This window comes from Pipistrellus hanaki (assembly GCF_964339955.1).
Source record: "Pipistrellus hanaki genome assembly, chromosome: 1".
Lineage (NCBI taxonomy): Eukaryota > Metazoa > Chordata > Mammalia > Chiroptera > Vespertilionidae > Pipistrellus > Pipistrellus hanaki.
The window spans coordinates 41,215,655-41,237,891 of NC_140503.1; the positions used below are offsets into that span (position 1 = coordinate 41,215,655).

Sequence of the window (22,237 nt, forward strand, 5' to 3'; positions counted from 1 at the left end):
CCTTTCCTCAGCCAGCCAACAGTTATTCCCCGCCCTACCCTTCCCACCTGTGCTCCTTTTACTCAATGCTCAAGATTAAACACGATGGAATCACGTCCTCTGCTGTTCTGCCTTGTTGATCTCGCCTTTCCAAATTCCTAAAAGGTAAGGTGCATACTCTTGCTTATATTCTCCCAAGTCCTGATATGGTATAGGGTATGCAGGAGGCATTTATGAAGTACCTGTGGGTGGGCTGAAGGATGGAGAGATGCAGGACCTGGAGCACCCCCCACAACCAGTGAGCTCCCAGGCATCTGGAGACATCTCCCGCGCCTGAGGCCACAGCTGGGGCTAGAAGTAGAGTCTTCCCAACTGACCTGGTGCTGGGCCCACCATAGGTGCTCCATGAAGGTAACTATGTGAGGGGCTCCTATTTAATTTGGGAACCAAAATGCCATAAACCTCAGAATAAACGAATTTAGGAGACAGTGGTTAAATTGCTGAATGATCAAACTGGTTGTTCCAACTCTTGTGTTTTTAAGAAGAGACTAGTGCCTTACCAAACTAGTGGTTTTAAAAATAACTAGTATTTTTTTAAAGTATTGAAAAAATACACACACACTCAAAAAAACCAACACAAATAAAAATAACTTAAAGACTTCATAACAGGAAACTAAACTTTTCTTGGGAAGAAATTCCTAGGTTATAAATGATAACAAATCATGTTGCTAATTTCATCTTTCCTGACCATTTCTGGCAAAGGAATACATATCATTAACACTAATATCCAGTATTAGTGTGGCTTGTCTATGAATCTATAAACATTCAAAATTGATACGTAATTTTGGAAAGGAATTAATATGAAAATGAAGATTGCTTTGATTGCTAAGCAATAGTCAATATCAATCACTCTCTTGCTTAACTTCTCTAGGAATTGAAAACACTAGCCATTAAGTCTCCTGACATCTGACTTCACGGCCAATACATGAATGACAAGTCTTTCCAACATGATCCATCAGATTATTTATTTTATTTCCCCTGAATAAACAGAAAAAAATCAATACCCTTTACTAGGAATTAATGGAACTAAGAAAAAATATACTCATGTAAATTACAGCGTAAGGAATATAGTCAGTAATAAGTATGGTGTCAGATGAGTACTAGAATTAGCAGGTTGGTCACTTCATAAGGTATATAAATGTCTAATCACTGAGTTGTATACCTGAAACTAATACAATATAAAAATAAAATTTTAAAGGTGATTATTTATTCTTGCACAAGATTATTGCTAGTTTTCTTAGTTCCTTATTTCACAATCAAGTACCTTGCCTAACTACTCCTCTTGAGAGGTTTTAGGGTTGCCGTGCTCTGTCATGAAGAGAGTGTAGCAAGAAAAGACATTTGGTTCATAATCTCTCAGAAATGGTCATTAGCAATATTTCCCATTGAGGTAGACCTACATGGAATTATTGAATTATTTAAAATAGAAGCTTCATACTTTCAAGTATTTTCTAATAATGAGAATCATTTGTAAACAAATTCTTTGGTGATGGTTTCTACTATATAAAAAGCTAAGAAAAAAATAAATTCAAATAAATTAGGACAAAGTCTGCCCTCTGCTGCACTTCCTTGGTTTCTACCCTGTCAGGTTTTTAGTTGAAATAGCTCAGCACTAACAAATCAATCCCAAGTCATTAAATTTATTTTTGTAAGGCTGAAAAACAATATTAGTGCCTAGATAATAGATTAAAGCAATTACACTATTATTATTTTAGGACACTGTAAATTTCCAGTACTGATGTATTTTTGTTACTAAATGGCATTTATAAAATAATAATGATGCTGAAATATATGTGAAGCATGTAAAGTATGTCATTCCAGGGAGCCAGCTGAGTTGGTCATTGATAATTTAAAATGCTTCTTTGTTTTGCTTAAATAAGGGCCAAAGCAATTATATTTTTAACAAAACGAAGAAGTTTTTATTTGGTAACTAATAAAAATCTAGTTTTTGTTTAACCTTGAATTTTGGCTAGTACATCCCAAACTGATTCACTCTTATTGCTTAGCCTTTGCAGCCTTTAATCTTTAAGCCTGACCAGCACCCTAGCTTCGAATGGTACCCATCGGTGCAAGAATTTGACTGGTACCATTTGAAGCTAGGGTGGCTCCAGGTGGTATCTGATTTAGAATTAACCAAATCAGTACTGGAACTTGACTTTTACAAAGATGTATCACGCAAAGTATGTATTTAAGAATTTCCTCTATTAGGCATCCCCTGTTTTCTAATACCTAGATGCTATATATTTAAATAAAATCTTTTCAAAATCTATCCTCCTTTCCCTCTTATTCTTACAACGAAGACACAATGCTTTTACGTTCTGATACCACCTTCCACTCATTCCCCGGATAATTAAGACAATATTGACACAAAAATGTTAACGTGTCCCTGCAAGATTTGGTAAATGAAGAAGATTTGGGGCTATAGAGGGAAATCCTTATCCAAACCTGCAGCAATGAGAATTTAGAAAAACGACCCAAGTAAACTGGTTAAAGATGTCATTTTTAAAATTCAAGTTGACTTCTCTATAAATCTGTTCTTTAAAACAAAACATCCAGTTGCCCTGCAAGTAAATGAGAACTCTAAGCCTTTTACTTATAGAGAGGAAAAAAAAAAATAAGCAAAAACAAACAAAAGGAACCCCCTCAAAAACATTTTATCACCACCCACTGACAAACATCCCAGAGTCATTTGAGTCAAGTATTTACTGTACCTAAGATGTCACACAGCCGCCCCAACTGCATGTTCTGCACTGTGTTGAAGTCGGCAATATTTTGTCGCACCGTCTGGGTGTAACCTAAAAGGCAAACAAGGCGTCAAAACCCAGAAAGAGCAGCTCAGTATGGAACATGGCACACCTAGGGTCTCAAATGGCACCGTTCACGTTTCCGGGAAGGATTTTCTCTGGAGCATCTTGCAGAAACAGCCTCACTGCGAAGAAGAGTGAGGGCCTCGCTTCTCGGGGGAGTGAGCATCATTCCCGGAGAGGCGCTAAGCAGCCCTTTCTGCCACAGACAGAGGTTTGTATTTCCCAATACCAGCCACGCTGCTGGGAATCAGGGTTATGAAAACATGGAGAAATTTTCTGACATTTAACATGAATGTTCAAAACAACATGTAAAAAAAAAAACATGCTCAGGTTTAAAAAAAAAACACCACAATTTTGGCTTTTTAAGGTATGCTTCCTATGGGGCATTTTGAACATGTGTCCCGGGGTCATTCTGAACTGACACACAGATGTCAGAGAAAGCCCTTGCTGTCAGGAATATGGATTGAAGTGATTCTAAATACTGAAGAAATGTGCTCACACAGTCCAAAGGACTTTTAACCTTTAAAGGGCAGTAAAGGTTATTGCGGTTAGTGCAGTATTTTATCCGTCCTGCCAGTTGCCTTCGTGTCCAGTGGAAACAGGGCAGAAGAAAAAACCCACATGAATTACAATTGTCCAAAAATCTTTCACAACAAGAGACAGCAGCAACACCTCCTGCTCATAGGTCAGGGTTAAAAAAAAATGTGAGTGAAAACATGAACTTTAAAGGCACACATACTCACAATTAGGTATAGTTGCTTATGTGAAATTCAACAACTGTAGGTGCAACTCATTTTTATTTTCTTCAATAAAATTGCTTTTCACATTTTGAAGAAATGCTTCAATGCCTCCTTGTGGTTAGTGAGCCCAAACACATGTTTCAAGTTAAACTGCTCTAGATAAAGTGATTTTAAATACTGCATCTTCGAGATGGCACAGGCTTCCTTTTCAGCAGAAGGAAAACTATAGCAATTCAGGCAACAGGGCTTCAGATCAAATGAACTCTGATAATTGGCTCCTTGCTTTGATGTCAGTGTTTAAACACTAGACGACGTCTGGAAATTAAATGAGTTTACAATTCCTCTGAAAGTCTCCCTTTGGCTTTCTGCAGATAAACGAACTGAAGAGGCAGAAGGCCAAATGGGTTGTTGGAATTATTTCTGAAAATTTGTTAAATTCCAAAATAATTTGGGGAACCATTCCACGGAATATAAAAATTAATATCGACAGCTACAAACAATGCTGTCTTGATGTGCGGTTACAATATGGTAACTTGGGATTTTGCATATGTATAATTTGAATAAATGTTTAGAACGTGGTATTTTGAATAACATATATCAAAACTATAAGAAGACAGAAGAAATGCCTAAAGAAATAAGGTGTTATTAAGAAAAGTGCCTGAGAGCTTTCCATGGGAACACATTTCTTTTCAAAAGTAAAGATAAAAGGCAGTGTGATATCTCATTAAGATGCTGTCCAATTTCGAATATAAAGGATGTCTGAGCACTTTCTGCAGCACAGGAATGAATATACCTGTGTTTCAATCAAGTGCTTGAAGTTAGTATTCCAACAAAGTATTTAGTACCTCTGTTACCACTGATCAAGGATGCATATAAATTACGGGGTACGATAGAATTGGTTACTCTGTTAAACCTACAAATACACCCATTTTAAAGAACTGCACATTAACAATCTGAGAACATGGTTATGGAAGATCGTATGAAGTAACAGATATGAAAACATTTTGCAAAGTGTCAAGTGCTGGGCGAACATAGGTATCTTAATGTTGTGAGGTATGTGCACTTCCAAAGCAACAGGAAATTCTGTGTATGTTGCAACAGACCACTCTACTTGGACAAGATGCAATGCTCAGTGCCATAGGCAGAGCAGATGTTGGGAGTCAATTTAAAAAAAACCCAAAACACCACAGTTTTATTCTTATGTTTTGTATATCCACAAAGTAGAGGACTCCTAGGTGAAAAGACCTCATCAATGCTGATAGCATATATTAAATACAACAGAGACTTAACCAGGAAACTATCAGCAAGGATGCTCTGGCTTTGGGAACTTCCGCAGACGTGCCCAGTGGCAATGAAACATCACAGTTTGGAATATAATCTACAAAGATGGGATACTTCACAGGTCAGACTAGAAACGCTGGGGGAGTTTTAAGAGCCCATCTCCTCCTACCCTGAATGTTACAGATGGGGAAACTCAGGGAAGTGCCTTGTCTCTTGTCCAAGGTTGCATAAGCCTACAAATTATTCTACCGTTCAGATACTACAGATTTAGCTCTTAGTGATAAATGTGGTTACATAAAATAGAGAGAACAAGACTCTCCAAGTGTGAGCAGAGAACTGCAGGAGGGACAGAGCGTTTTTGCCTCTTTGATGACTTTTATTTTAAATTCTGTAATGGGCAGAAGAATGACGCTTCAAAGATGTCCTTGTCCCCATCCCTGGAATCTGTGAATATGTTAGGTTTCATGGTAAAGGGGAAATAGAGCTGCAAATGAAATTAAGGTTGCTAATCAGCTGACATTAAAATAAGGAGATTGCTCTGAATTACTTGGCTGGGCCCAATGTAATCAAGGGTTCTTAAAAGTGGAAGATAGCCATGACTGGTTTGGCTCAGTGGATAGAGCATCAGTCTGTGGACTGAGAGGTCCCAGGTTCGACTCTGGTCAAGGGCATGTACCTTGGTTGTGGGCACATCCCCAGTGGGAGGTGTGCAGGAGGCAGCTGATCGATATTTCTCTCTCATTGATGTTTCTAGCTCTCTATCCCTCTCCCTTCTTCTCTGTAAAAAATCAATAAAATATTTTTAAAAAAAAAGGAAGATGGAGAGAGGAAGAAGAGTAGAGTTAGAGATGTGACTACAGAAGAAAGGCACAGAGAGATGCAATGTTGCTGGCTTTGAAAACGGAGGAAGGGGCCAAGGCCTTTTCTTGTTAATTCCTTGGTGGGTGCTTCTAAAAGCTGGAAAGGATAAGGAAACGGATTATCTCATAGATCTCCTAGAACCCCTCAGAAAGTAACACAGCCTGCTGGCACCTTGATCTTAGCTCCTGTCGAGCTTCTGAACTACAGAACTGTAAGGTAATCAACTTGAGTTGTTTTAAGCCACTAAGCTTGTAGTAACTTGTTACAAGGTGATAGTAAACCAATATGACTTTCAACCTTCCCTTACCCCCCTGTACACTCCACCTCTCTCCGATATCCTGCTTCTCTTTAACTGAAAGATGAGGAAGGGCCAAAATCCCTAATAAGAACTCATAATACACATCAGATAAACATTGTTGCTATTATTATCTTTTTCCTTTATTAACTTCAGCTGAGCCAGACTGAAATTTTTCAAAAGGAACCTCATTTTTACAAACCTTACTATTACAAACATAAAATTATATTTAGGCTCTCAAAGTACAGTTTTTCTCGCCTATGCAGTGGATAGGCCCTCATCACTGTCAAGTATATCGGAACACCCTTTTCCAAGAAGATTCTCAGTCTTCCCTCACGGTCATTCTCTTGCACCTTTTCTCTTCCATGCTTTTCTCGTGTTGTCATTCTATGTTTCTTTGCTAGCTGGTTTATTGGTTGTAGTCTCTCCTCTCCCCTGCACTACTTCGGCTCCTGTAAACAGACTGCAAGTTCCATTAAGGACAGCGAGATATCCCCAGTGAAATGAATGAATGAAATGTATCTTAAGATCCTACTCAAGAATCTGTCTTAAATTCCTAGCCCTTTCTGCCATATGCTCTCATTTCCTCTCCTCCTTTTCAACTCTTTTAAAATTGGGTTTCCTGATCTAAAGAATTTCTGGGAAATTCAAAGACTGGTCAGTGGGGTCTGTAGCTTTTCTAGGTCCTCATCCACATAGAATAAAACAGCAGTGGCCTGGCCGGTGTGGTTCAGTGGTTGAGAAAACCAAGAGGTCACCAGTTTGGTTCCTGGTCCGGGCACATGCCCAGATTGCAGTTTCCATCCCCAGTAGAAGGCATGCAGGAGGCAACCAGTTGATATTTCTCTCTCATTGATGTTTCTATCTCTTCCTCTCCTTTTCTCGCTCTAAAAATCAATTAAAAATATTTAAAAACACTGGCCTGTAGGGGCACTCTCTTCTCCTTATCACTACAGAGGGGAACCCAGCCTCTTTTCTTATGGCCATCCTCATCACCTGCAAAATATTCCTAGTTTGATAGAGTATTCCATCTTTTTTTTTTTTTTTTTTTTTTTTTTTTAAAGTTATGCCTCTGCTTTACACCAAAGAATGGTACCCACAAGCGGCCTCTCTAAAGTTATCCAAGTACAGCCGAAACTGGTTTGGCTCAGTGGATAGAGCGTCGGCCTGCGGACTGAAAGGTCCCGGGTTCGATTCCAGTCAAGGGCATGTACCTTGGTTGCGGGCACGTCCCCAGTAGGGGGTGTGCAAGAGGCAGCTAATCGATGATTCTCTCTCATCAAAGTTTCTAACTCTCTATCCCTCTCTCTTCCTCTCTGTGAAATATCAATAAAATATATTTTAAAAATAAAAATAAATAAATAAATAAATAAAATAAAGTTATCCAGTACTTCTGGTCCTCTATTGAACCACAAATACTCATAAGTAGTTTAATTATGCTCATACTGGCTGTCATTTCTCCATCTTCATTTCTCCTTTCATCTACTTTCCCAATCCCACCCTCACTCCCATACAAACTCCTATCAGATGATGCTAATTGACTCTTTGCAAGCAGTAAACTAGCTGTGTCAGGATTGGCTTTTCCTTCACAGAAATCATGGCAGCACTCAGTGACTAGCCCTCTTAGGACTGTGCAAGCCTCTGTGACAGGCCCATGCCCCTGTAGTAGAGTCAAATATTTTTGAACACCTGCTCATTATCCTGTGGTTTACTCCTAGTTTCTTTTATCTCCTTGTCATGGTACCTCAGGCAGAGAAGGGGCTTAAAATTGATTTCTAGATATTAGGTAATTCTCATTCATCTGATCACCCTGGCCTGAGATGGCAGTCAACCATGCCTCAGTATGATGGACTGAAGCAGTAGTCTCAACCTTTTCCCCATTTTGAAACACATGATGGGTGATGTTCAAATGTGTCACACACTGCTAGACATACACAGTACAGAAGCAACAGTAGCTCCATCCCTTTCTCATCCACTCAAGAAAGCATACTGCCAGCTCAGCAAGAGCACAATTACCATGGGGATGAACTTGAATTGCTTTAATCCATTGAAGAAATTATCATTAGTCAGTTTAGGTATTCTAATAGCAAAAATTTATGGGAACATGTGCCATACTTCACAATTGATTACATGTCAACATATTACAGTAATCTAGAGAAATGTGATCTGATTATGGTTTACCCAGCTTTGAATTAGTTGTGCAAGTGTGAAAGCATAAGATACTGAGATAAGAGACATAGCAAGAGAGAGGCCCATTTGGGTTATTTATATAGTACTTGTGGCTTGGTGCACAGACTCATGCACATTGAAAGGAAATTAATTAGAATACTAGTATTTTAATATTGCTATCTGCCCTTTCTCTATAATAGAAGTGTCAACCAAATTCACGATTGACAATGACAGAAGGAAACACACGCACGCAATTGGTGCCAGCAAGAGCTTTATATGTATCATGCATATGCGAGTCAGCTTAGCCTTTTATAGATATAGAACACACTTGCTTAATTAGACCTGCTTTCTGATTTAGCTAAACTTTTTCCAGTCCAGTGAAGCATCCCAACTTCTCTTTCAGGTAATTGTCAGCAACACAGCAGTAAATACCAACACAATGCAGATTATTATTGTAGGTCACACAAGGAGAACAAAGGGTGAAATATTTAACTGCAGCAGAGTTTGACTATATTCTGCATAGTCAGAAAACCTGAAGTCATTTTCAAGGTCTACCATTTCTTACTTCTTAATTGGGTCAAGTTTCTAAACTTTCTAAATCTCCATTTTCTGACTGATGAAAATAGGATTCTACCGAGTCTCCTATCTACCTACTCCAGGACTTCTGTGAGGATCAAATTAGATGAAGCATGTGAAAACACATCACAGACATTTGGTTAAAGTGTAAAATGATTCCACCTGGCTATAATGCAAGTCGTGCTCCTGGGCTAAAGAAACTGTAAGGAGGCTAGTCACTAGGGAGAGGAAACCGGGTGTTGCTATGTGATGTCATTACCCAGGTCCCACAGCCACCATTTCTGGGCTGGGCTGGGCTGTGGGCTGCATTTTGCGCCATGTGGTCTCGGCAGCATTGGCGATTATTTGGTGGGCTGTCACTCCAGGGTGGTGGTGGGGCCTGTGTCTTACTTTGGGGAAGCTGAGTGTTGCTTTGTTGGCATCAGATCTGTGGTGCTGTTTCTTTGTAAACAGCCAGTGCATGTCACAGCAGCTCCTACATTGAGATGTCTTCCCCCTGGTGGTCAGTGTGTGTCATAGCGACCTGTTGGATGGTTAGAGGGACACTTAGCATATTAACCTTTTATATGTATAGATATCCACTGGCAGTTTGTTGAAAATAAAGCTGAAAGTTGTGTTTTGGGAGGTGGTGAGGGGGATTAGGGAATTTTGCAATGAGGATATAGAAAGCACAGGAGGTACTCAAATTATTTGTTGAGTTTTAAAAACATCCTCAAATCAAACCTGCCAAATGGATTCTGTGTGGTTCTGAAGACCTTCCTTTCAAAAGGGTGAGGACTTTCCCTTGTTTAAACTTTTTGTCAGTGGCTGACACAGCATTGCATGCAACAGAAGCCAGTGATTCTCCAAGTGTGGTCTGGGGACCCTTCTGGGAGGTTTGCAAGGTCAAACTATTTCCAAAATAATAGTAAGATGATATTTGCCTTTTTCAATTTTATGGTCTCATAAGATACAAAAGTTTATTGATGTGAGTTTAGATTCCACATTGCAACTAATACTTAAGAATTACTATTGTTGAATTTTGGTATAAAATCAAAGAAGAATGTACACAATTATCTGAAAAGGCTGTAAAAAACAACTTATTATTCCCTTTTCCAAACACTTATCTGTGTAGGGCTAGGTTTTCTTCATATGCTTCAACCAAAACAACATATTGCAATATACTGAATACAGAAATATATCTAAGAACTCAAATATGCTCTATTAAGAAATTTGCTAACTTACCGACATATGCCATTCTTCTTGCTAATTTTTTTTTGTTTTGTTTTGGAAAGGAAAATAAACTTTTAAAATAAAAATATGTTATTTAGATTAAAATGGGTGATGGATTCATTCTTTATTATTTAAGTTAACTAGTTTTAGTTTCTAATTTGGTGGATATCTGGAGATATAACCTACGTAAACCAACAGTCTGTAGTGTCCTCAGTAATCATTACAAGTATAAGTTGGAGAACCGCTGAACAATTATTTTAATATTTTTATGAGAATGATGATGACAAAAATTATAGCTTTATCTTAGTATTTGTAAGACTCTTTTTAGAGCATACCTTTTTAGAAAACTATGTTTTTATTGATTTAAGAGAGGAAAAGAGAGGGAGAGACAGACAGAAACATCAATGATAAGAGAGAATTATCAGTTGGCTGCCTTCTGCATGTTCCCTACTGGGGACTGAGCCAAAGGGGAATTGAACTGTGACCTCTTGGTTTATAGGTTGATGCCAACCACTGAGCCTCTGGGGCTGGCAGAGCATATCTTTTGGTTGTTGTTAATCCTCACCTGAGGATATTTTCCCACTGATTTTTAGAAAGAGTAGAAGGGAGGGAGAGAGACACACAGAGAGAAACAGACATTGATTGGTTGCCTTCCACATGCTCCCCAACCAGAGCCAGGGATCGAGCCACTTAGGTAGTGCCTTTAACCAGAATCGAACCCGGGACCCTTCAGTCCATGGGCCGATGCTCTATCTGCTAAGCCAAACTAGCTAGGGCCAGGCGAGCATATTTTAATATTAAATCATCTCATAGAAAGTCCAGGGGCTAGTGTCAATTGACAACCACTTTAATGCTATTTCTGTATTTCATGGTACAACATGAGACAGCTCAAGACCAACTGGGTAATTTAATATTACAAGGGGCCAACTCTGATCTAATCAGTGGATGGCTGTTGATCTGGATTACTTGGATGAATACAACATAGATGAATACAAATATGTTTTCATTTTAATTTGGGCTATAAATAAATGTGAAAGTTAAGTGTACTTTGTTCCCGATCCCAAAAGGCCCAGATATTTCTGGGAAATGCTGTCTAGGAGATCTTGGCAGTACATCTGCTCGGGAATTAATATGGCAACACCACAGCTAAACTATGGATTCCATACTACTTGCCAAAACACATGCTGAAGACTGCAAAGATTTGGTTGAAAGTCCTGCTTGCTCAGCCCTGCGGTGGAAGGAACAGAGTCTATCTTGTCTTTGCGTTGTCAACTCAAAAATGAGAAGGTAGGAAGGTGCCAATGTGCCTGGAGGCACAGTAAAGAGGTGATTGCAGATATAGCACCCTTGGCTGTATTCCCCTACCCTGCCCCTGCTCACAAAGGAAGGCGAGCCCAAGTTCTTATCTTATGGAGGAAGAGAGGAGAGTTAGGAAGCAACTCTGTCAGGAGCATTTGTGGCTCTCTCGGTTCAATGTTGGCACAGTTGTGCACACAAGTAAGTTTTCTGCCTTTTAGGCATTGTGACAGTAGAGAACAGCAGAAAATGTTGTTTTTCAGGAACCTCACAATAGCAGGATCCCTAATTTTATAGAGACCACTAGTTGTGTTAGCTTAGGATAATTTGCTGAAATAAAGCAGAGAGGGAAAATGAGATGAACTATATACCTTTCTTTTAGCCATGAAATCATTTGGCAATGAAAAAAAAAAAAAGATTAAATGCAGAAAAGAGAAAATCCCATCTCGGTATGCCTTGTTTTGATGTTAAAGGAGGAAGAGAAGTGGGGGAGGAAACCAACACTGGGGGTATAATTGGCTGCCAGCGGCCTCATATACCTGCTCAGGCATCTGAGCCCCATACTTGGCGCATCTCGTTTAATGCTGGCATATTTTAAAATGCCACTGAGTTTAAGTGTAGCACCAAATGATGCACTGTAATAAAGACGCACAGGGGTTGAATTAAAAGTGGAGGAACTAACTTGGCCAAAGAAACGGGAAGCAGATTAGTTTGCAGGTTTTGTTTGGACCTCTGCTTTTCGAGGGAAATGAGAATTCTTTGTTGCAGTTCTTTCTTATTTGACTGATAGATTTTGCTTAAAATAGACCCTAGTGTTCTATTCCTGCTATGAACCATAGTAGATTATTTTGCTATAATTGTACTTCATTAATAAAAATGATAAAAATATGAAATATCTATTTAAGAGATCAGCCTATATCATCTAGAAAGAATGACTTTTTATAATCTTTATAAAATTACAAAGTGATTGGTTTCTTTGTACAATTAATCAACAGCATCCCACCTCTCCTGTTGGTTGAAAAATAGCTAAAGTTCTCTGTTACATCTAGGAATATTACCCCAAATATGTGTCAGTTGTGTTCCATCACTCCTCCTTTCAAAGAGGTTACTTCGCAATGTGTAATTGTCTTTATGATCGTATTTCCAAGCCATAGATTTTAAAACACATGAGACTTAGTTGGTGGTCAAAAAATGTTCCTAAGCCCGGCTGGGTGTGCTCAGTGGTTGAGCATCAACCCATGAACCAGGAGGTCACAGTTCCATTCCCAGTCAGGGCACAGGCCTGGGGTTCGGGTCAATCCCAGTAAGGGGCACACAGGAGGCAGCCAATCGATGATTCTCTCCCATCATTGCTGTTTCTATCTCTCTCTCCCTCTCCCTTTCTCTCTGAAATCCATAATTTAAAAATTGTTCCTGAAGGGCCATCCTATTGGTTTGGGGAATGCAATTATTCCTGCGTGTGCAAAACTGCATAAACAAGCAGCCAAATGCCTACAACTGCAATAAATTGGCAGTCACCAGCTACTAAAAGTTCATTTTAGGGTTCAAAACAAATCAGTGCAGCCCTAGTTGGCTAGTGGCATGGTGTAATAATTTCTAGGGCTAATTCTATACCAGAATGATTACATATTTTCTATGGAAAGAGAGAAAGAGGACAAGGCTGAGACTTGTATTAAATGCCTACCTGAACCTTACACTCCTGCCATCAGATTTTGATCATTGAATCTGCAAGTCACATGACTGGAAACGGAATTACCATATTGAATAAATGGGGACGATGGGGGTGAGGTGGGGGGGGATCAGTTGTAGGATGAGTATTTAGAGGGAAAAAATGCTTCACTTTCAGCCACTTCTATTTTTGAGAATTTAATAGGCAAGTCCTGCCAAAACCTTTTTGGCTCAGTGGATAGAGCATCGGCCTGTGGACTGAAAGGTCCCAGGTTTGATCCTGGTCAAGGGCATGTACCTTGGTTGCGGGCACACCCCCAGTGGGGAGTGTGCAGGAGGCAGCTGATTGATGATTCTCTCTCATCAATGTTTCTAACTCTCTGTCTCTCTTCCTCTCTGTGAAAAGTCAATAAAATATATTAAACACACACACACACACACACACACACACACACACACACACAGGACAAGGTTGCCTTGTTGTGACTTGCTGAAATCTTCATCAAGTGTTCGCAGGGGAAGTGGTACACAAGAAAAAGGCATACCATAATCTTTTTTTTTTAAAGGTATAGTTTGAGAATTATATCTGTGGGATAGGTATGAGATGAGAGTTTAATGTTACTCAAAATTAATTTAATTTCCACAAGCCATTGATAAAACCTAAAGTACAGACTGTAGAAACAAATACTGTTTTATCAAAGCCCTAGTATAATTCTCATGTGAAGATGTGTAATGAGGCCTTTTAAATGCTTAGTTGAGAAAAATATCTGAGCTTGTTCTTATCTCTAGGAAAAGACACCACTAGCCATTTTTCTTTAAAATGGGTTGTTATAAAAAATAAAAAAAAATAAAATGGGTTGTTATGTTGTTAACAAACAAAAGTTACAGCAATAGGGAAGATTTTCAGATTTATTATGCATTTATTTAAGCTGAGTATTTACAATATAAAAGAAAACTAGGTTTAGTATCAGATTTAGAATAATGCTTTCTAATAATTTCTGATTAGGTTATTTTTCTACTTCATTTGTAGTCAGAAGCCATTTTGAAATTTTCTGAAATTTCCCATGTCATTTTGGCATACCTTAAGATATTTTCATTAAATCTTTTTATTATCCAGTTTAGATTACTGACTATTCTTTTCATAATTTTACCTCTTCAGTAAAATTATCAGGCTTCTCTGCAAGGCTGATTTGCATTTGGGGCTTTGAAGAGTCAGAGGTGGGCATATGGAAGAGAAGAAGTTTGTGGAAATTGTATCTATAATACCTTTCTTGGTGCTCGTCAACACTGCAAAGTGGGGGTCTTTCTATTTCTAGTTTTGAAAAAAAAAAAGGAGAATGCAGAACAAAATTTCCCACATAGTATCAGGTCAGGTCCACAATTTGTTGAAGAAGAGAAGGCTCTCACACCTTATTCTAAGGATTGGAGTCAATTAATTGGGTCTGCAATTAGCCCCTCTGGTTGTAATCAATTACAAGTGTAATTTCTGTGTGTGAACTAATTTTGTGTGCAAGAGTTGTCCCACCAAAACAAAAGCCTAGATTAAAATAAAATTCAGATCTGTCTTGTTTCACATCCTTAGAAAAGCCTATTTTTTTCTATGAGCCATAAAGACCAAAATTAAAAGACCGAGTATAACTCAAGAATTTAAAATTTTTTTCTACAAATACTTAGGAATGTAAGTACTTGAGAATCTAGGAAAGTTTGCATTATTTTATTATTATGAATATTTTTCTAATTTAAAATAAAATCTTAATTATATTTATATTATAATTTTATTATTTTGCTTCTAATGTTTTATATATAACATATACATTGTGTTTGGTTCTATACTACACATAAGTATACAAACAAATATACTCACCCAGGAGCATAAATAAATTGCAATTCTGAGTTCTATTACAATAGATCACTTAGTGCATTGCTCTACGTGAAAGGCCTAACAAAGAGCTAATATGTAATGTGAAGATTCCATGAATTTTACTCTTTGTCAAAACTCTACCAAGTCAGCGTGGCCTCACCAAGAAAATTTAACACACCAGGTAGGTGAAAAACAAAACAAAACAAAACAAACAAGCCAGCAAACAAATCCCAAACATTTTGACAAGCAGTTCATGTTTTAAAAGAACTTCCAGTGCAAATTTCTGAAATTTCCCATGTCATTTTGGCATACCTATTTTACCACCGTGTTGTAGACAACAGCTTTTAAGTTCCCCAATTCATAAATGTAATTAAATAATTACATTAGTGCTAATTAACATGAAACTGCAGATTATTTAAGCGCAAAAAACACTATTCAACTTCTTAATTATTCTTGTTCACACAGCATTTCCTTTTGCTCAGGCGCCCTAGGTGCAAATAAAGCATCCCATCTGCTCGTAATTAGAACTAAATAATTTCAGAGAACGTAGCTTATCATTTTGACTGCACATTTGATTAAAAACAGTGTACAAGCAATATCCTGGCTTATTGGCATAACAGCAACAGCACACACAAGCCTGTGTTCTCCTATCATTAAAGAAGATAGGAAACATTATCTGTTATTTCAGGGGGAAAAAATACAACTTTTTAGTTCATTTCATACAGATGAAAGCGAATTACAGCAAATCACCTCTCCACTGAATAGCAGCCCCCACATAATGACTTTATTTGCTTAATCCCCAAATTAAACGCCGTTTCGAGCGAGGGCCCTGTGTTATTACTCTCATCATGTCGAGAACATTTTCCTGCCGAGACCAATTTGAATAAAACAAGGGGCCTTCCTTGAACTCAATCAAGGAGCCATAATGTGGTGGGTAATAGAGGTTGCTGATAGATTTGCAGGCAAAAGTGTTATACCTAATGATGGGATATGGATAATAGTCCTCCTGGAGGTCCTGATGCGATTCCAGTTGGCTGCCAGATGCTAAAAATCAAGAAGAGCATTGATCAGTGACAGGAAGCTGCAGTGGATTCATCTAGTCAAACTTCAGCTGTGTTTCCACTGTACAGTTAAGCCAGGCATAAATTATATTAATTGATTTAATTACATACTTAAAACATCTTCCCCAATTAATTTAATTAGGTGGCTACATGATGCTACTGGCAGGGGAAGATTAGAGGCAGCTCACTTAATTAACAGAATATGAATGAAAAAAAGAGAAAGCAAACATAAATGAAATTGTGAGCACTAATTAAAAGGCTGTCTGCAAACTTAAATACTTTCTGACAAAGTGGTGACAGCAATGTAGACAAGACAGGATTTCCCCCCCCCCCCCCCCCTAGCAAATTAAAGTGCCAGAAGGTATATACAGGGAGAAAAGGTAATGCAGTTACACCATTGATTTTCTGACAGGATGACCATAGTCAAAGTGAAGGCACATTTCTCCTATAGAAAAATTGCAACAGATTTTGCAGATTCCTGGTTAGGACTAAAATATGATGTATGGTGCAAACAAACGTAGTAGGGTTTGTGCATCACACACGTGGAGGAGAGTGGAAGGTGAGGGGGGCTGAGGGGAAGGGTAGTTGGAAAGAGAAAGGAAAGATAGAGAGACAACTTATTGCAATCATTCAAGCAAGAAATGTTTAGGGAAAGAGTCTGCCTTAACAGCTGGCAGCCTTGCGTGCCTTGGCTCGAATGCGGAAGTTCTGCAGGTGTCTTTCACGTGTCTCCTTCAGGACGTTCGACAGCCGTGTCTTGTGGCAATGTAAGAGCCACGCAATGGCGATCACACCCGACGCCCACTTCTGCTGGCGAAAGACGTGGAAGTATCTTCTTGCTTTGAAGCATTTCCACGTGGCTTGGATCTTGCTGGCAGCATTTAGCGTTCCACCTTGCCCTTTGTATCTCTGCCCGGGAACAGTGAACATCTTTTGGACGGGACCAGGGTTCTCCACCACTGAGAGAAGGTCATTTTTGGTAAGTTTATTCTTCAGCTCAAACTCTGGAAGGAGGGCTACCAAGTTGTTCCCTTTGATTTTGACTTCTGGTATTGCATACTCCCTGAGTAACTTCTCGATGTGTTCCAAGAGAGAGAAAATGCTTCCCCAAGATAAGATAAAATGTGACTTGAATGCTATGAAGTCCGGGGCAGTGCTGTCTATGACGCCATCATAAATAAAAAAGTCGTGATCCCACGGTGATTTCAGAGCTTTAGAAGGTGGTGTGAATTTCAAGCTCTGTGGGAAGAAAATGTCCGAGATGAAATAGAATTATGATCTACCTTAAAGGAGTGGTCAAGAAACACACAATCACATTATCATTTACTACTCAATGGAGGGAAAATATAGATCCTACTTTTGATTTAATACCTATATGCCATAATAGGAAAGTTTGGCAAGTATATATCATAAAACTCATTATCAAAAGAATATTTAGAGGTTGCTCAAAGCTATTATCATTTTTAATAAAAGTGTTATTTAATTGCTCAAAACTGATCATATACAAGTTGTGCATCACTTTGATGTGGCCAACTGACCCTATCATCTCTGTGATTTACTTTTTACGTATGCATGGATGGAAGCAAATCACTGCGTTCTTGTTCATAAGTTATCCACCAATCCTGAAAAGCAGAGTGAAGCCTTTCTTTGCAGGCTTGCTTTGTTTGTTTGTTTTTTGTTAACCTCATCTGAGAATTTTTTTCCCCCCATTGGTTTTCTTTAGAGAGAGTAGAAGGAAGTGATGGAGGGGGAGAGAGTGAAACGTTGATGTGAGAGAGACACATTGATTGGTTGCTGCCTGCACATGCCCCAGGTACATTCTCTTGACTGAGAATCAAACCCAAAACTGCCTGGGGTGCTGGCTGATGCTCTAACCACTTAGCCACATCAGCTAGGGCTTTTTACTATCTTTATGATAATTTCAAATATGCTCATCAAAGCTTTCCTGTCTATTCTGACATCTAACAGGTCTTCACTTTCTGGTGATTTGAAATTCTGCTCCCTTCTCTTAATATCTAGGAGTGATTTTACAAAAAGCATTATGTTGTCTGTTATTACCATTGTCAAGGTTCCTCTTGACATATGTTCTTTTATTCTTAAATCTGGTGTCTTCTTATGGACATATCTGGAGCTATCTCAGGTAGAATCTGAAATGACCTAACAAATAAAACCAAGGAAGCATTTGCTTCATTTTGTTCCTATCTATACTGATTTAATTGTAAGTCATGAAAAATACTACTTTTATTTTTACATGTTGAGATGGGTTCTCTAAGAATGGGATGATGGGTCAATGTTTTTCTTCTTTATACTTTTATGTATGAAGAAAGGCTGAGTAAATACTATCTATCTATCTATCTATCTATCTATCTATCTATCTATCTATCTATCTATCAGCCTACGTGACCATTACACCCGAAATGACTGGAATGACCAGTTGACCGGTGGCTATGACACACACTTATCACCAGGGGGCAGATACTCAATGCAGGAGCTACTCACTCGTGGTCAGTGTGCTCCCTACAGCCAAACAACCTCTCACAGTCCCTCTCCCTAGCCGGCCAATGTCCCGTGGCCCCTCTCCTTGTCCATCCACTGGCCAGCAAGCTCCAATCAGCCTGGCCTTGATTGGGACTGGGCGAGATGGCCCTGATTAGCCCTGATCTCTAGCCATTCCCCACCCATGCACGATTTCGTGCACTGGGCCTCTAGTTTAAAAATAAAATCAGAAGTGGTTTGGATTACAACAGCAATATATGTTACACACATTGATAAAGGAATTTAGCAATGTAGCAGGATACAAAGTTAACACCCAGAAATCAATGGCATTTTTATACACCAATAGTGAACTACAGAAGGAGAAAATCCCATTTACCATTGCACCAAAAAAATTAAGATACCTACAAATAAACGTAATTAAGGAGGTAAAAGACCTGTATTCAGAAAACTACAGGACACTGAAAAAAGAGATAGAGGAAGATATAAACAAATGGAAGAACATACCGTGTTCATGGATTGGTCGAATCTACATCAGTAAATGTCTGTACTACCCAAAGCAATCTATAGAGTTAATGCACTCCCCATTAAAATACCAATAGCATATTTCACAGATCTTGAATGAACTCTCCAAAAATTCACCTGGAATAAAAAAAAAGACCTCAAATAGCTGCAACAATCCTGAGAAAGAAGAACAAAGTAGGAGGGATTTCAATCCCAGATATCAAGTTCTATTAAAAAGCCACTATTCTCAAAACTGCCTGGTACTGGCACAAGAACAGACATATAGACTAATGGAATAGGATAGAAAACCCAGAAATTGACCCAAACCATAAAGGAGGCAAGAGAATACGATTAGTCTAGATATTCTCTTCAATAAATTATGTTGGAAAAATTGGACAGATGGATGCAAAAAAAATAAAACAAGGCCACCAACTTACACCATACACAAAATTAACTCAAAATGGATCAAGGACTTAAACATATGATGGGAAACCATAAAAATACTAGAGGAATCCACAGGCAGCAAAATTTCAGACATATGCCAAAGCAATATTTTCACCTATACAGCTCCTAGGGCAATGGAAACTAAAGAGAAAATAAACAAATGGGACTACATCAAAATAAAAAGTTTCTGCACGGCAAAAGAAACCATCAACAAAACAATAAGAAAGCCCTCTGCATGGGATAACCTATTTGCCAATGTTAACTCTGATAAGGGTTTAATCTCCAACATTTACAGGGACCTCATACAACTTAACAAAAGGAAGATAAACAATCCAATCAAAAAATGGGCAATGGCCCTAAATACGTAGATACTTTTTGAAAGAAGACATACAGACAACCATGAGACATATGAAAACATGCTCAAAGTCACTAATCATCTGAGAGGTGCAAATCAAAAGGACAATGAGGTACCATCTTCAGAACAACAAATCAACAAACAACAAGTGTTGATGAGGATGCAGAGAAAAATGAACGCTCGTGCACTGTTGGTGAGAATGCAGACTGGTGCAGTCACTGTGGAGAACAGTATGGAGTTTCCTCAAAAAACTAAAAATGGAACTTCCATTTGACCCAGGGATCCCACTTCTAGGAATATATCCCAAGAAATTAGAAATACCAATCAGAAAGGATATATGCACCCTATTTTAATAGCAGCATAACTTACAATGACTAAGATTTGGAAACAGCCTAAATGCCCATCAACAAAAAACATTGTGTGGTACCTCTACACAATGGAATACTATGCTGCTGTAAAAAGGAAGGAACTCCTACTATTTGCAACAGCATGGATAGACCTGGAGAGCATTATGCTAAGCGAAATAAGTCAATCAGAGAAAGATAAATATCACATGATCTCACTCATTTGTGGAATATAATGAACAACATAAACTGATGAATGAAAACAGATCCAGAGACAGAGAAGCATCAGTCAGAACTGTCAAACCTCAGAGGGAAGGCAGAGGAGGATGGGGGGAAGGGGAAGAGATCAACCAAAGGACTTTATGCATGCATATAAGCATAACCAATGGACACAGACAACAGTGGGGTGAGGGCATGAGGAGAGAGGTTGGGGGGGAGGGGCGTAATGAGGAGTTAAGGACACATATTTAATACACTAATCAATAAAGAAAAAAGAGAAAACTAAAGAAAATTTTGTTGTGTCCATATTCACTGTGAAATCATTGCATTTCCTTACTAAAACCTGTTGCACTGAAAAAATAGACACTTTGCCTACTGTCCAAGTGTTCCTAATGGCCTGGGGGGTAAGGGCATATAGATGTTTCAGGCCCTGCCTTCTTTGCCGTAAGCCAGGTATAAACTTACTGTGCTGACTACTTCTTGCTTATGGATTTAAGGAACAGATTGTCTTCAATATGTCAATGTTTCAGATGTATAAACTCATCTTTACCAAATTGTAAAATGATGCTGCTCTCTGCATTTTGAATAACTCAAAAAAAAAAAAAAGGACCCAGTTAATGTATCAGTAACTATTATGCCACAGCTCTGTGTTGAGTATTACTATGTTAGAGACTATTCATGCTCTATTTTATTTCTAAAATGTCAACTGATACTAATAAATTCAAGGCAGAAAGCTATCAAAGAGAATAGTAAGCCAAGTCACAATAAAATACAATAAGGAAAGTTTCAAAATGTTGGATCACTAATAGCTCTAAACAGAGTCTCAAACAGCATCTGACATTGTCCTGCATTAGGGATTGAGATTCATAGCAGATCTACCTAGTAGATAGACACAAACCCAAAGAGATAAAAATAAATAAATAAATAAATAAATAAATAAATAAATAAATAATAAAAAAGCTCTAAGTGGAAGAACAAGAGAATTCTCCAGAAGAGATATATGAAATGGAGATATTAAATTTATTAGATATAGAGACACATGAGAAAAGACATAGTAACTATGAAATAAAGAATGACATAGTACTAATAAAGAACACATTGGAAGGAATACACAGCAGATTAGGGGAAGCTGAGGATTGGATCAGTGACAGGGTAGAAAAAACAACAAAACTTAATCAGAGAACCAAAAAGAAAAAAAAAAAATTGGGAGGACAGCTTAAGAGAGCTGTGGAACAACATGAAGTGTAACAATATTTTCATCATAAGAGTACCAGAAGGTGAAGAAAGTGAGCAAGAGATAGAGAACCTGTTTGAAGAAATAATGGCAGAAAGCTTTCCTAACCTGGTGAAGGAAAAAGTCATACAAATTCAGGAAGCACAGAGAGTCCCATGCAAGAAGAACCTAAACAGGCCCACCCCCAGACACATCATAATTAAAATGTCAAAAATTAAAGACAAAGAATCCTAAAGGAAGCAAAAGCAATTTACTACCTAAAAAGAAGCTCCCATAAGGTTGTCAGCTGATTCCTCATCAGAAACTCTACAGGCCAGAAGGAACGGCCCGAATTATTCAAGGTAATAAAAAACAAGTTTCTGAAACCAAGATTACTATATCCAGCAAGGCTATCATTCAAAAATAGATGGTGCTTCCCAGAGTAAAAAAAAAAGCTAAAGAAGTTTTTCACCACCAAATCAGCACTACAAGAAAATAAGAAATAATAAGAAATATATAGAGAGAAACATAGGCATAAAGAATTAAAATGGCAATAGTAAGTACCTATCAATAATAACCTTAAGTGTAAGACATAGGGTAGCTGAATGGATATGAATACACGATCCAAATATATGCTGTCTACAAGAGACCTACCTCAGAACAAAAGACTCGTACGGGATAAGAGTGAAGGGATGAAAAAAATTTTTCATGCAAATTGAAACAAAAAAAGTTGGGGCAGCAATACTCATATCTGACAAAATAGACTTCAAAATTAAGGCTATCACAGGAGACAATAAAT

At 38.3% G+C, this 22,237-nt stretch overlaps 1 protein-coding gene across 1 annotated transcript in view; it reads right to left on the reverse strand.

Moving 5' to 3' along the window:
- Positions 1–22,237, reverse strand: part of IQCH (IQ motif containing H) — a 192,115-nt gene that overhangs the window by 84,931 nt on the left and 84,947 nt on the right. Inside the window, exons 8-11 of the mRNA XM_084879603.1 lie at positions 17,772–17,881; positions 16,554–17,105; positions 15,783–15,849; positions 2,751–2,834 (exon numbers count right to left, since the gene is read on the reverse strand). Coding sequence (XP_084735729.1) covers positions 2,751–2,834; positions 15,783–15,849; positions 16,554–17,105; positions 17,772–17,881 — 813 coding nt within the window. The remainder of the gene's footprint in view (positions 1–2,750; positions 2,835–15,782; positions 15,850–16,553; positions 17,106–17,771; positions 17,882–22,237) is intronic.